This window comes from Lycium ferocissimum, chromosome 6 (assembly GCF_029784015.1).
Source record: "Lycium ferocissimum isolate CSIRO_LF1 chromosome 6, AGI_CSIRO_Lferr_CH_V1, whole genome shotgun sequence".
Classification (NCBI taxonomy): Eukaryota; Viridiplantae; Streptophyta; class Magnoliopsida; order Solanales; family Solanaceae; genus Lycium; species Lycium ferocissimum.
This window is the reverse complement of record NC_081347.1, coordinates 68468078-68484581: the sequence shown is the minus strand read 5'-3', so window position 1 is coordinate 68484581 and position 16504 is coordinate 68468078. Positions and strand designations below refer to the sequence as shown.

Below are 16504 nucleotides of genomic sequence, written 5' to 3'. Positions count from 1 at the left end.
CTAATGCCAATTTTTATTGCCGCTAAAGTCCTTTTTTGTAGTAGTGATGCAAGCCCACAAGCATGATCCCCGGTGTTCTCGAAACAAACGACTGCAACAGCAGGCGTTGTTGTAGCAGTGGCCTTAGATATCTCGATAAGGACATCGTTGATAGCTCGAAGCTCGATTTCCATCTGTTGATCTTGCCAATCGTTCTAGTGATATTATATGTCACATAACACCTAGACTCTTCAATAAGGGACCATATGAGTTCATCTCTTCTCGGAGCTTTAGGAGTATCGTTACTCAAAAGAAGACTGCAAAACTGGTTGCGGCCGATGTGATTCTTGAGAGCATTATATTCATCTTAGGGCATGTCCTTGAATGGACAGGGTTGCCTGCATTTGAGGTTGCTACCTATGGATGTTCACGGTTTGGTTAAAAAATCGATCCAAACCGATTAAATAAACCGTTAGTTGTTCGGTTTTGAATTTTAAAAAACCGATAATATTTGATTTGGTTTGATTTTATTAAAACAAACCGAAGAAAAAACTTAACCAAACTGACTAAATAATATACACAACTTTTATAATTACTAACAAGTGATATCGATGATAAAAATAGTAGACCACATGAGGAACATTGATTTTAAAGCATTTTTGTGATTTTTCTTGAGGTGAGATATATGATGGTATGTCTTCATTAGATACATAATTTAGAATGTTTCGTTTTTCTGATTTTTTTGTCTATATATATTATTGTTTTATTAAAATACAAAATGTTAGATAAATAAAATTAAAATTAAATAGATCAATGAAAGAAGAATTGAAAAAGAATTAACTGTGATGGATCTTATACCTGTATTAATTTACTATATATGTCCTGGTCTAATAAAAAAGTTCATGCAATTTCTAGAGTATATGACGATAATAGTAGAGCAGAAAACCATAACTTAAATAACAATATATTAATCTTGACAAATAACTTTAAGTACTTTGTTTATTTTTTCATCAATTTTTTAAATCTCTATTAGGCTAATGAACTTTACACCTTAAGCCCGTTTCTTAAAAGAAATTCATAAATCCAAACTCATTTATTCAAAGAAACAACATAACTATGAGATTTACCTACTCATCTTTGCTAACCCAGCTACTACACGAGTACTCAGATCATCTACTCGTTCGAACATCCCTGCTACAATAGTTGATCCACCTGCATCCTCTACCTCTACTCGGATACCTACCAAGAGGCGCTGGCCCAAAGCACGAGCAACACCACCAGTTCGATGCTCCACTCAATGTGTGTGCGTTGTTGTTGGTTGCCCGTGCTCTGAAAACGATTTTACTTATGAGATAATTGCAAACACAAATATTTATGGCTTGATATAATTTACAAGTTTCAAAATTCTTCATTTCTCTTTATAAACTTTGTATCAAATCACATAAATAGGAATTGGAGAAGTACTTTATAATAAGTTGCAAGTCTTATTTTACCGGATAATTACTAAAAATGCAGTTTTAGACAACTACCTTCAATTATACTCCTATATTTTAGTGGACCTTAGAGTATAGAAATTTTTACACGGTTATCATAAAGGAAATTACACTTGTAAAACTGATGACCACGTACATTTGAGACAAGGGGGAATTTAATCATTTGATTTATTTTTTCAAAGAGATAACAAAAACTTGGAATAAGAATAATAGCTTAGAGTAACAAGAATAGTAGAATTAGTTGGATTTCTATGATGACCACGAAGAAACAAAGTTAAAGTAGCTGAAAAATAGCAAACTACATTTCCAAAAGAAAGTTGTAATCTATACACACAAAAGTACTCAATTATTTATCATAGAAATCAAATAGTCCATACTTGAATTGAAGAAGAATGTCATTCTCTTTGTCATTTCTAAAATGTTTTCCAAGTGTCATCTACATCCAATGTTTTTGAACGATAATGGTGTAAGTAACATGAAATTATCTTGCTCATCAAAAGAAAGAAAATGCTCAAAATTCTTAATGGAAACAGCTATTGTGGTTCTCTAGTTGGCCTTATGTTGTTGCAACGTTTAGCAAGTCAGCAAATTTGCTTAAAGTTGAGAGTTACAGGTGACAAGCAATTAAAAATAGAATGCATAAAACTAACCAATCGAAACAAGGGAGGATATTTCCAAAGATACTCCCCAACCTTGAAAATAAAATAGTAGGTTTATACAAGTCAAATTACTAAAGCAAACATAGACCAAATGTGACTACCAACCAACGAAAATAAGTTTATAGGAGAATCATACGTTGTATATAGCGTTGTAGCTGTCCCCAATCTCTCTACAATCTTTTCATACTTGAACTTTTTCATGACTAAGTCCGCTTAAACGCTTGAGATAAGTTGAGAGAATACACCCTCCAGCTCATCTAACACCATAGTGCGAAGTAATCTAGAGTGTTGTTTGAAGTTTCTGCCATAAATTACGACTTTATGTGAACGGCCATAAACTAGGTTATATGTGCACCTCGGGTTTGATGGATAGTATAAGACACTCTGGAACGCCTCTAGCTAGGATGGAAGTCAGGTATACCAACCGTAACAAAATGATCAAGAAGATTGAAATTTTTACAAGCATTTGTGTCTTTTAGCAAAACATCATACATGTAAATGTGAGCCACACCGAGGCCAAGCCATAGTTAAGGGGTCGAGCTTGGGGAGGGGAAAGGATGTCTGGCCGAGCCCCTACCAAAGTAGGGGTACATCATGGGCTTACCAGGTTGGACCAGAGTTTAGTTAAGGGGTCAAGCTGAATTTTAGTTAAGGGGTCGGGCCGGGTTTTAATTACTTTTAAAAAATTCTAATACTATCAATTTATTAAATTTGAACTTTGAACTTAAAACATAACTTTTGGTCTTTTTAAAAAATAGCATTTTAAATAACATTTCTAGCATACTAATTTAAAATGTTATATCCCTATGATTTAGGGGTTTAGCTGACCCATAGCGTGATCTTTATCTATTTCATTTATTTTCCAAGTAACATTCTATCTCTCTGTTCTCTCTTATTGTTGCCATCTTTCATGCTTCATATTTTTTTAGAACGTTTATGGATGTAAAAAAATAGAAATAATTTCTATTTTATGAAACAAAAAGCGAAAGAATATTTAATAGAAATTAGAAGCTTGATTTGGGTATTTATTTGATATAAAATACATATACATTATATATATTAGTATTCGTACCCGTGCGATTGTTAAAAAAATAGTTATGTAAAATTATTATCTTGTTTGTCTGTTTGTTTGAGCACATTAAATTTAACTTTTTCTAATAAATTGTAACTAATGATTTTGTCTCCTATGAAATTTACCCTAAAATAAAATATGTATGAAATCGAAGATAGTAAAAACTTGTCATGTTTACACCAAACTACTGAATACATTACACGTGTCTTCATATACATTCTTATCGCTAAACATTAATTATACATAATGTTGGAATTATACATAGGGCTAAAACAAGAAGAACTTTCCTGAATAAGTTATAAATTGATTCATGTCTTGACGGAGATTAGGTACTTAGAATCCTCAGAGCTCTGAAAATTGTAAAGATGGACACTTCCGTCTATACTATACAAAATTTCCTGAGCCATGTTCGCATGATGGATATTGAGAGAATGGATACAAGAGAGATCATGGAGAATCTGCCTACAAAGGTCAAAATAAAAAAAAATGCCAAGACAACCAAACTTTAAACATATATTTACAAAGAAAAAAATACTTGTACTTACTGATATTTTTTTCTGTAAAAATTTAAAAATCCGATAACTTTATTCTTTAAATTCTTCCACATTTTGCCCTTGGGTGGATGTCCATACAATTGGTCCACAAATAGCATGCCCTTATTGGTTTCTTGACATAGGGTGGCCAAAAGTGGTTTTGCCACGTGAGTACCCTTGGAAATATTTCCACATCGTACCAACTGGTCCCTATGATGTTCAGCAGTTGCAAAGTCCTTATACACCAGTACACTCGCTCTAACTCCTGAGGGTCGTTCATCATAGTACAGGGTTGTGTCCAGACAATTGGGCCTAATTATAAGTTTCTCAATCTCGTAATGATTTTTATCCCGAACCTCAACATCCAAGCTCATCTGAACTGCAAAAAAGAATATTTTAAAACCAGAATTGTTTGGAAAGTGATCAATAAACATGATCAGTTCTACATGATCACATATTAATAGCCATGCAGAACTTAATAAGCTGAACAACATAAAAGTAGGGAAACTGAATAACATTCCAAACATGAAAGTAGAGCCAATTGACTCTACTCTAAGTGCTTATTTAAGTTGATCTGAAAGAAGAAATTGCAAGACAGAAAGCTAATTACAAGAACACGAAACAGTAATGTGAACTTAGATATGAATATACTTTTGAGACAAATAATTTCGGGAACATAGTTTTTCTACCAAAATTATGATGGCTTCTCTTGATAAGCCCAAAAATTTTCATGGATACAACCCCTAAGCTTGTCATATAAAAATAAAGGTAACAGTTTGCAATACTATAATTGATGACGGAGGCCATTTATCCTTAAAACACCTTCTCCTTTTAACTTACACTTGGAGTTCTCTATCACACGCAAAACCATATTACTCCATCTATCCTGATTTACTCAATTCTATCAGTTTTAGGAAACCCGACTATGTCTCAAAAAAATTTCTAGATAATATTTTATACCCGTAATAGCGAACTTGCAAAATGAATTTGTTTATCATAAAGAGATTCGTCGTTCCTGACCCTGCTTCACCTTAATTGTTATTTGAACAAGTAAAAGTTCTGTCTTGGTCCAAGTGGGGATATCATTTCTCTTCTGCAAGTCCATGTATAAAATTGAATTCTCTCAAAAGTTCATTTCTTTCAACAAAAATGTAATGCTTCGTCCAGCATAGAAACTTAAAGTTTAATACAAATTCCTACTTTTACTAAATTAACACTCAAATTAACCAAAAAAAAAAAAAACAAATTATTTATCTCAGTAGAGCAGATGGCAAAAATTTGAGCCAATTTTAAAGCCAAAAAAAGAGAGGAAAAAAGATACAACCAAAAGTTTCTATTTTCTACTAAATATAGCCTGACTTCTTGGATTTTCAATTCACAACCTTTTGATGTCTATGTAAAACAACTAAATATTGGTCAAATACCAAATAAATACTCTAATCTAAATTCTAATCAAAACCCATTTAATTTTTTATATAACTCAATCTCCACAAAAGTTTAAACATCAGTCATTAAAACAAAATTGTTTCTTACCATCAAAACATCAGTCATTAAAACACCACATCATAAAGCAACAAATTTAAGTTAACAAATTATGAACCTATTATGTTAGAAATTTTAAAATAAATAAGAAAACAATTACCTTTCTTTTCGGGAGGCATAATGGTGGACGAATCTACAATGGAGTCCTTGCAAACAATACCACAGTAAACCCTTTCTCACACTATCTCACAGGTTTGGACTGTTTCAACTCATGTTTAACTCGTTTTAGGAGCAAGTTTTGGAAGGAATTAGCTCAAGATCAGCGAACACTGGCTTCACAAGTTCATGTCGGTAACATTTTAATCCTTTTTAATCGGAGGAGTGGAGAAGTACTTGGTTTTAGATGTGAGTTTTGGTTGTTTTTAGGATTTATTTGGTTAATTGGATTTAGTGTTTGTACTAGAAGTCAAAATTAGGGCTTTTAAATCGGATAAGTATTTTGGTTTTTTCATTATATTGGACTCGAGTTAGGTGTTCAAAGTCAAATTAGGGCTTATTTAAATGGAGATGTGGAGATGTGCTTGAGTTTATTGTTTTGAGGTTGAATTTATTGTTTTGAGCTAGGCTTTGTTGAGTATTATGGTCAGTCTAGTGTTTATTCACCTGATTGAGCTAAATGTTTTCAAAACAGTTCTGAAAAACCATTTTTTCTTGAGCCGTGGGTCTATTGGAAACAGTTTCTCTCTGCCACAAAGGTAGGAGTAAGGTCTGTGTGCACCCCTCCCTCTCCAGACTTCACTTGTGGGATCTAATTGAGTATGTTGTTGTTGTATTTATATTATTAAGGATTAATTCAAGTTAATAAGATATTTGTCATGTGTTTGTAATACAATTTGTTGGATGTCATTATATAAAATTTTATTTACTAATATGAAGATGTGAGTATTTTGATTAATAGTTCTAAAATATTGCTACTATAAGAAGTAGGCAATTTTTTTTTTTTTGATATAATGGTCAAAAACACACCTTAAATATCATTTCTTTTGTGAGTTTTCTACCTGAACTATGAGGTGTTTGCATTTCCTACCTGAATTATCACCAACTATTTATCAAAACACACCTCGACTAGTATCTGACAGTCTTTGCAAACTCTCAAAAAAAATGATACATCAAATGTGTTTTTGACCATTATCTCTTAATTTTTTTTCCAATTAATTCCTTTAATTATCCGCGTGGAGTGCCATTTGGCACCATTTTTAAACACAAAAAAGAGACTATGGACTACACACCATCACATACTAGTCGAGGTGTGTTACGATAAATAATTGGTGATAGTTTAGGTAGGAAACGCAAACACCTAACATTTCAGGTAGGAAACTCACAAAAAATGATACTTGAGCTGTGTTTTTTTTACCACTATCTCATTTTCTTTCTTCCTTTTTTTTTTTTTTTTTTTTTTTACTTTTTTCTTTTACCTTACAAACTTCAATATTCTCTAAAAGAAAATAAAATTATAAAATTCACTATTAATTAAAATGGAATGAGCCTCAAATTTTTGGGGGCCTCAAGCAAAGGCATGCCCCTTGAGCCACCCCCTGGATGGAGGGCGCGGAGGCAGAGCAATTGCAAGAGGGGAAGCGATTGCAGGGATGACAGTTTTGTTTCCTTGTGCCATTCTTAACGAATCGTCTGGTGAGAGTGTTTGTGCTCAGTTTCAGTTCTCATTAGGGGATTATTCTTCTTTTCCTAGGCTCTCTTTCTTTATTTTTATTTTTGTCTTTAATCTTTCGTGATTGTTAGGATAATTGACATGATAATTTTTTTGCCCATACTTATTAATTTCTCATAGGATATTAATGTTTGCAGATAAAATTAATATGGTGAGAATGCAGGAACTTTAATTATGGATGGTAAAATGAAAAATCTCAAATATGTCATCGAACTATCGGAAATGGCTCTTTTATGTCACTCGTCAATAGTTTAGCTCATTTATACTATCGAACCATTGGAAATGGCTCATTTATCCTACTCATCAATAGTTTGGCTCATTTATGCCATCGTCCGTTACCAAAATGACTCATTCATACCATTTTCATTAACGCCGGTTTTATAATACTAGATATGACACGTGGACTCCAACCTTGAGGTAATCGAGTTATTAAGAAAGAAAAGGCACACAATTTCTTAGAAGGAGAAAAGAAGAGCATGGTTACAACAAAACACCTTACGACTATCCGATAATAAAAAGAATCATAATTTGAACTTTAATACAACGTGTTCAAATTTCGGTGAACAATGTTACTATTTTATTTTTTTCATGCGATGCATGACGCCTAGGCAAACGTGTCCCCGGCCTAATGGCTTTTGGCGCAATTTGCGTTCAAAGACTCGATGGTTGAGGGGATTCTGCAATTCACACCAAGTATCGCATTTCGCTACGTTCTTCATCGATGCGAAAACCGAGATGTTACTATTCTTTTTGATAACTAGATAAAATAAAAAAATCGTATATGATGCTTGGAGAAATTCTTCAGATTCTTGAATATACGTAGCATACATGTAAAATTGTAAATTGAGTGGGTTTTACACATTTGTGAAACATTGCATATATCATCAACTCCACAAAGGTCTATCAGCAGGCCCATAGTTCTATGATTCTATCACAGAGAAGTTTCCAAACCCTATGAATTGACTATCTTTAGAACTATATATTGCCAAAATTAATATCTACAAAGTTGATTCGATTAGTCATACGATGAGATAACGATAACTAACTTCAATATAAACCACTTTCATCACTTAAGTAAAACTAATTTGGTCAGGGCATTAAAGTTAAGTACGGTGACAATTGCTATTTCCTTTATCTGAAATTGTCTAGGCTTCTTCTTAAGGGTAAAGGTATATGGATAATTTAACCATATATTTTTTTTGCTTTTTATCAAATTAGACTACTCTTATGAAGATTATAAGCTCTCTCTTATGATTGTAATGAAAGATTTTTATCACGTGGACTAATAATATTTACCAACTAAAACACAATTTGTTTTGAATTACTAATTAATATTCACTATACAGTGAAAATAGCAGATCCACTATACAAGACTTGGTTTTACCAAGATCAAAATGTACCACTTCTCGAACTCATCTTTGTTTTTGCTTATTAACTTTTTGAAGGTCAAATTATATTTTGGTCCACAATCTGTGATTTAGTACCAATATGAAGTTCTTTGGAGGGGAAGAGGTAGCTGGAAGTTGAACCAACAGAATTTATGGCTAGACTCCCTTTTTTCGTCTATTTTGGCTAACAACTCATAAGTCAAGTTTCATTCAAATTGGTTAAAGTTAATAATTTAATCGTTTTGATTGACTGTTTTTACGCAAATGATAAGTAGAAACGCGGTAGGAATTAACTAGAATAAATAGTGCTTACACTTATTTTGATCACAATTGAACATATGTATTTATTGAGACATCCAATATACCATCTTAGTATTTCTATTTCTAGTATATTAAAGTGTTCTTTTTCTAATATAAGCAATTGTTGTAAAACAAGCTCAAAGTAACAATATAAAATATTAGAACAAGAGAACAATATGCAATAAAACAATGTAAAGATGACTTTCTTCTTTTCTTTCAAGTGTGTAGTACATCACATATCATATCTCTATTTATACTACTCCATAGATAGGGAGTTACAAGATTGTCTTGAATATGGCATTAACCCCTTGAGAAGGTGGGAAGAATATGTGGTTGTGGGCGATGAATGAGGGAGTAGTGGAGGTGTGGTATAACTACATATAATAGTGCACATAATGGTGAATTAATTCCTAGAAGTTATGGACATCCATATTATCATATTTACAACACTCCCCCTTGGATGTCCGATAATGTGTCTCGTTACGCCTTATTTGCTGCCTCATTAAAAACCTTGTCAGGAAAACCCAATGGGACAAAACCTTGACCAAGGAGACGACGCATTCCAATCTTGTATATCAGCTTCTCAAATGTCGAGGTTGGTAATGCTTTAGTGAACAGATCCGCCATATTATCAATCGAGCGAATTTGTTGAACATCTATCTCACCTTTCTTTTCAAGATCATGAGTAAAAAAAAACTTTGGTGAAATGTGTTTTGTTCTGTCTCCTTTAATGTATCCTCCCTTCGCCGAGCAATACATGCGACGATTATCTTCGTACAATATAGTTGGAATATCCATTTTCAAAAGAAAACCACACATTTCGAATATGTCGAGTCATTGATCTCAACCAAACACACTCCCGACTAGCTTCATGAATGGCTATTATCTCCGCATGATTTGAAGAAGTGGCGCCTATTGTTTGCTTCATTGAACGCCATGATATAGCCGTACCTCCATATGTAAATAAATAGCCCGTTTGAGATCTAAGTTTTTATGGGTCGACAAATATCCTGCATCTGCATACCCGATCATATCTGACTTGGATTCATAAGAATAAAATAATCCCATATCAGTTGTTCCCTGAAGATATCTGAATATATGCTTAACACCATTCCAATGTCTTCTTGTTGGGGAGGAGCTGAATCTTGCCAATAAACTCACTGCAAAACATATATCTGGTCGGGGTATTATTGGTAGATACATCAGTGCCCCAATTGCACTGAGATATGGAGTTTCATCACCAATGAGCTCTTCATCATTTTCTTGAGGTCGAAATGGATCTTTATTTATGTCAAGCGATCTCACAACCATCGGGGTGCTCAACGGATGTGATTTATCCATGTAAAAACGCTTTAAAACCTTTTCAGTGTATGTTGATTGATGGACAAATATTCCATTTGTCAAATGCTCAATTTGTAGGCCAAGACAAAATTTTGTCTTACCTAGATCTTTCATTTCAAATTCTTTTCTTCAAACACTCTACGGCTTAGAAGCTCTTTAGGAGTGCCAATGATATTCAAGTCATCAACATACACAGCTATTATGACAAATTCAGACCCAGACCTTCTTATAAAAACACAAGGACAAATAGCATCATTTTATATCCTTCATTTAGCAAATATTCACTGAGATGATTATACCACATCCGCCCTGATTGTTTCAATCCATATAAAGATTTTTGAAGCTTTATTGAACAAGTTTCCCGCGAACTTTGTATCTTTGTGCACATTAAATCCTTGTGGATTTTCATAAAAACATTGTGGTCCAATGAGCCATATAAATAAGGTGTGACAACATCCATCATCGTATATCAAGCTTTTCACGAACGCCGTATTTATTAGATACTCGAAGGTAATTGCATCCACCACGGGAGAATATGTCTCCACATAATCAATGCCAGGCCTTTGCGAAAATCCTTGTGCCACAAGTCATGCTTTATATCTTACGACTTCACCTTTTTCATTTCGTTTTCGCACAAACACCCATTTGTACCCCTCGGTTTTGACATCTTGGGTGTTCGGACTATTGGTCCGAAAACTTCACGTTTTTCAAGTGAAGCTAATTCTGCTTGAATTGCGTCCTTCCATTTTGGCCAATCATTTCTCTGTCTACATTCATCGATAGATTTTGGCTCAAGATCCTCACCTTGTTGCATTATTTCAACAGCAACATTATATGCAAAAATATTGTCGACCACAATATCATTTCGGTTCCACCTTTTCCCCGTCGAGACATAACTTATCGAGATCTCTTCACTATCATTATTTTGAAGTATCTGGACCTCTCTATGGGTTTATCATTTATTATGTCTCGGGGCTCTTCTTGAGCAATTTCTCACATTATGATCATCTTGATCATTAATTTCTTTTCTTTTGAGGATTTTTATCCTTGGAACCGATTGGTCTACCACGTTTCGTACGTGACACGGACTCATTTGCATTAACCGTTTGTCCTGTCCCTGGGACATCAACTCGAACCGGGGCATTTGCAGCCGGAATATGAGATTTAGTAACTCTTGGAAGGTTAGTAAATGCATACAGCTGATTGATTTGCGACATTTTGCAAATAAATCATCTTTTGAACCTCTTGCTCACATTGATTTGTTCGAGGATCTAAATGAGATAGTGATAATGCACAATCTATCTCCTTTTCCAACCGCTTATGTTCTCCCTAATGTTGAATCGATTCATCAAATGACAATCGACAAATCTTTGTCGTAAATAAATCTCCGGTCATCGGTTCTAAATATTTTAAAATTGAAGGAGATTCATACTAAAATATATATCCCCAACCTTCTTTTGGGACCCATCTTTGTGCGTTGTGGTGGAGCAATTGGAACATATACCGCACATCCAAAAATTTGAAGATGAGAAATATTTGGCTCCTGACCAAAAGCCAATTGTAATGGGGAGAATTCATGATAACTGGTTGGCCTTATGCGCACAAGTGCTGCTGCATGCAAAATAGCATGTCCCCATATCGAAACAGGAAGTTTTGTCCTCATTAGCAATGGTCTAGCTATCAATTGTAGGCGTTTAATCATTGATTCTGCTAGACCATTTTGAGTATGAACATGAGCAACCGGATGTTCAACTGTTATTCCAAGCCGGCATACAATAATCATTAAAGGCGAGATGTAAACTCACCAAACATTATCAAGACGAATTTTCTTTATCGCATTATCTGGAAATTGTGCTCTTAACCTTATTATTTGAGCCAACAATCTCGCAAAAGTCATATTGCGAGTTGATAATAAGCACACATGTGACCATCTTGTAGATGCATCAATCAAGACCATATAATATTTAAATGGTCCACATGGAGGGTGAATTGGCCCACATATATCACCCTGTATACCTTCCAGAAATGCAGGGGATTCAATCCCAACCTTAGTTTCGATGGTTTAATAACCAATTTTCCTTGAGAACAAGCAGCACAAGAGAATTCCTTAAATTGAAGAATCTTTTGGTTCTTCAAAGTATGCCCATGTGAATTTTTAATTATTAATCGCATCATATTAGAACCGGGATGGCCCAACCGGTCATGCCAAATGATAAAATCGTTAGAACCATTAAATCTTTTGTTTACCACATGTGTTTCAACCGCACCAATACTTGTATGGTACAACCCAGAAGAAAGTGCGGGTAATTTTTCATGCACAAACTTTTCCCCCGCTTTCATTGTAATAATATAAAGGTACTCAACCTATCCTTCATTGGCAGTCTCAACATGATAGCCATTTTGGCGAATAACCTTGAAACTTAATAAGTTTCTTCGAGACTTGCTACAATACAGTGCATTATTAATGGCCAATATTGTTCCTCCAGGTAGCAATAAGGTCGCTTTTCCAGAACCCTCAATTAATTTTGTACTACCAGATATTGTATTAACATAGGCCTTTTTCATAACCAAATGAGAGAAATATTTCTTTTCTCTTAATATAGTGTGAGTTGTAACACTATCCAAAAGGCACATATCTCCATTACTCATCTTGGATCCAATTGAAAGGTGGGAATTTTATTTATCTTCATAAAAATAAAAATACATCGTAAGAAATACGGAAACTAACAACAGAAAACTTAAGTACTAATCCTTGAAAATAAAACAACATAGAGAACTTAAGTACTACTCGAAAATAAAACAACATAAGGAAAATTTAAAACACATAAAAAAAAAATAACAACATAACACATTCCCCAGTGAAATGATCAAATCTCAATTTTGATCTCCAAAGAGGTCTTCAACTTCCAAATGAGTAATATCATCAAGCCCATCAAAATCATCATCTTTCAAAGCCAAATTAGCTTCAACATTATCATCATATTTTTGAAGGCCATGCCCCGCTCATCATTCTTTAAAGTCATGTGTGACTCCACGGGCATTAGAAGAAGGCGGCACCACTCTGTTCGCCTTTCTTTTGAAGGAATTTTGATAAAGCACGGCAAAATGTTCGAGCGCCGGCATTCATTTTCCCGGTGACCTTGCAAACCACAACGATGACAATTGCTCCTTGAAGGATTGCCTTGATAACCCATATTGTTCTCCCTTTTATGGTGACCACCATCACGACGATTATATCGTCCGCTTGCCACACTCCTACGCTCATTATTATAGCCTCGATTATTTTGTCTTTTCGAAATTTGGGCCATGTGCTTTCTAACACATTGGCTTCGGGGAATGGGAGCGATTCGATGGGACGAGCTTCATGATTTTTCAATAAAAGGGTATTATCTTGCTCAACCACGAAGACATGAGATCAAATCGGCCACGCTTTTGAAACCCCTCTCACTCGCTATCGCCGTTGTAATACCAAATTGGAGGCATGAAAAGTCGTAGAGTCTTTTCCAACATATCTCGTCGGTTATATTATCCCCGCATAACTTGATTGAAGTAATTCTATAAACAACGAGTTATAATCATACGGTTTAAAATCTTGTAACCGTAAGTGAATCCACTCATAACGAGCCCTGGGCAATACCGTTACCTTAATGTGGTCATACCTTTCCTTCAAACCAGTCCACAATTCAAGTGGATCTTTCACTGTCAGGTATTCAACCTTCAATCCTTCATCCAGATGATGACGAAGGAAAATCATTGCCTTCGCTTTGTCCTGACTCGATCTTTGTATTATCACGAGTAATAGTGGCACCAAGACCTTTGGTGTCTAGGTGAATTTCGATGTCGAGTACCCATGATAGGTAATTCTTTCCGAGATATCAAGTGCCACAAACTCAAGCTTCGACAAATTCGACATGATGATCAAAACTATCATAAAAATATTTGAGTTAGATACAATTAAACAACATAATCTCAAAAACAGCAACTTTAATTTCCAAAAAAACAATACCTTTTCACAAACACAGTACCCTTTTTTTTTTCACAAAAACATTACTTTTTTTTCAAGCGATGCGTTTTTTTCTCCATAACAACTTTGTTTCTTTGAAACTATAGGCGGATAAAAAGCACAAATTTTCTCAACACGGCGTTAATTATGCCGATAAAAAGTAACCATATTTTACCACAATTACCCAACAAAGACACATAGGTTCAGCTCCACCATGAAAATGAGAACAAAGAGTAAACAACCAACAAATAAGATTACAAAAGCGTAATCCTTATGTACTCCACTCAAGTAAATTACCATTCTTAGGAAAACCCACTGCGGATGTTACATAAGTATCCCTCAGTATCACCCAAAATGGGTTACCGACAAGCCAAACTAAATCTATAAACATTTCCACCAAGATAGCCAAATATTTGACTCAAAAATAAAGGTGATGAGCAGGTTAAGACACTACACAAGTACATATCTAAATACATCTTAGGTAATACCGACACTACAAGGTCGACCATGCTTTGACTTCTAAAGGCAGAGCAGGTAAGATTCACACAGTTTTTTTTTTTTTTTTTTTTGCTCTCAAAACAAATTCCTCATATATTGACTATAAAATATACAAGAATCACTTACTGGTGGCCCATGCAGGTCTCTCAAACTTGTAGTCAATAGAATCCAATCGAATTAAAAGAATATAAAATCATGGTCTTATTAAATGTTGGACTTATTCAGACTAGCCCAGATTAGTCTTAGTCCACTTGGGCCATTTCATTTATTTGTACCGGGTCGGCCCAATCCAGTCAGGCCCAGTTGTATTATTATGTATGTTGATATATGCACTGTACAGCAGACTGATTATTCAGATTTTTCATTTCAATCTAATATACATTCTCTCTCTTCTTTATCTCTCTAAACTTTGAACTCGTTCATCAATTTCTTCAGATTGTAAGTTTCTTTCCGCTGCTAACATGGTATCAGAGCGAGGTTTACCTTTGTATATTTTTGTGATTTACGGTGTAGACGTGATGGTTTTTTTTCCTTCGTCAAAGGTTCGTCGGCGATCGGTTTTTCCGCGAAGTTTGTGGTTCTCGCTAATCTTCCGTGGAATATTGTATGTCAAGGCCGTACCTCTTTCGGTTGCAAAGAGGAGTGGTATTCTTTCATTCTTAACATTCATTCCCCAATTCGATCAAGTAAGGGTTTCTGATATCAAGTTAGGGTTTCTGATTTGTTTTCCCTCAAAATCGATCGAATTAGGATTTCTAGGGTTTCTTTTATTTGCAATTTGTCGATATTGTTCTCGTATTATTGGTGCGTTGTATCTCGTGGTTGTTATTTTGCCATTGAGTGTTGTTTGTTGATTAATCGATGACGAACACCGACAATTCTCAAATTCCTACAGTAATGGTAACTGGCTGCTGTATCCCTTAATAGCAATGACGGTACAACCCCTATTTCGCATGTACCATTTCATCCAGATGACTATACACACCCCTGTCACCCTTTGTATGTTCACCCATCTGATTTGCTAGCTTCGTCTTTAGTTTCTGAATTGTTTGATGGAACTTGCTATGGTAGTTGGCGTAGGTCAATTTTGATTGCTTTATCTGTTAGAAATAAGCTTGATTTCATCCATGGCACTACTGAGAAACCTCCTGAAGGATCTCCCCTCCTTCGACAATGGCAGCGTTGCAATGACCTAGTTGTTGCTTGGCTGGCCAACTCTGTCACTAAGGAAATACATAGGTCTGTTGTATACTCTGAGTTTGCTAAGGACATTTGGAAGGAATTAGAAGCTAGGTATGGTAAGGCTGATGGTGCTAGGGTATTTGAATTAAAAAAGGCCTTGGCTCACATTTCCCAAGGTTCTCTTGACATTGCTTCTTATTTTACCAAGATAAAACAATTGTGGGATGAGTTAGCTTCAATCTCTATTCATTCGAGAATAGGTGTAATTGTATTGGGGTGCTAAATGCGAGGAGGAACAAAAGGTCTATCAGTTTCTCATGGGTTTAAATGAGGTTTATGTCCAAGTGAGGAGTAACATTCTTATGACTAAGCCTCTTCCTTCCATGGACACTACTTATAGCATCCTTCTCAGTGATGAAAAGCAAAGACAAGTCTCTCGCTAATCTTTTGTTTTTCCCTACGAATACGACCTCCTTCCATGCCTCTTTTAACCCGGTGGATCTAAGTTTGCTCCCCAAAGTACGATCGATCCTCGAAGGCATCTCTATATTGCAAATCGCAAGAGGAATTCGGGCATGTCATTGAGAAATGTCACGAGCTTCATGGTTACCCTTCAAAATTTAAATTCACTAAGGGTTCGTCCCACTGATGGTCCTAGAAAGGTTCTCGCTAAAGGCACTTGTGAAGTTATCCTACTGATTCATCCACCAGCTTTGTTCCTTTCAATGAGAGTACTCGAATGATTTGTTCTGCGATCGGACTTATGAGGATCGGGTTTAACCAAAGATGAGCACTCTCATTTGCGGTTCCTACACAAAACTCACGTATCACCTGGATCATCTCAT

At 35.1% G+C, this 16504-nt stretch overlaps 1 protein-coding gene and 1 non-coding gene across 2 annotated transcripts; both read right to left on the bottom strand.

Moving 5' to 3' along the window:
- Positions 1–3369: 3369 nt before the first annotated feature.
- On the bottom strand, positions 3370–5801 carry LOC132060958 (uncharacterized). The gene is made up of 3 exons (XM_059453850.1): positions 5379–5801; positions 3749–4115; positions 3370–3665 (listed from the first exon to the last, which is right to left on the bottom strand). The coding sequence occupies exons 1-3, from the start codon at positions 5395–5397 to the stop codon at positions 3512–3514; spliced, it is 540 nt and encodes a 179-aa protein (XP_059309833.1). The 5' UTR covers positions 5398–5801; the 3' UTR covers positions 3370–3511.
- A 1744-nt stretch (positions 5802–7545) lies between these two features.
- Positions 7546–7697, bottom strand: LOC132061657 (5.8S ribosomal RNA). The gene has a single exon (XR_009416090.1). It is a non-coding gene; the product is annotated as a 5.8S ribosomal RNA (ribosomal RNA).
- Positions 7698–16504: the final 8807 nt, after the last annotated feature.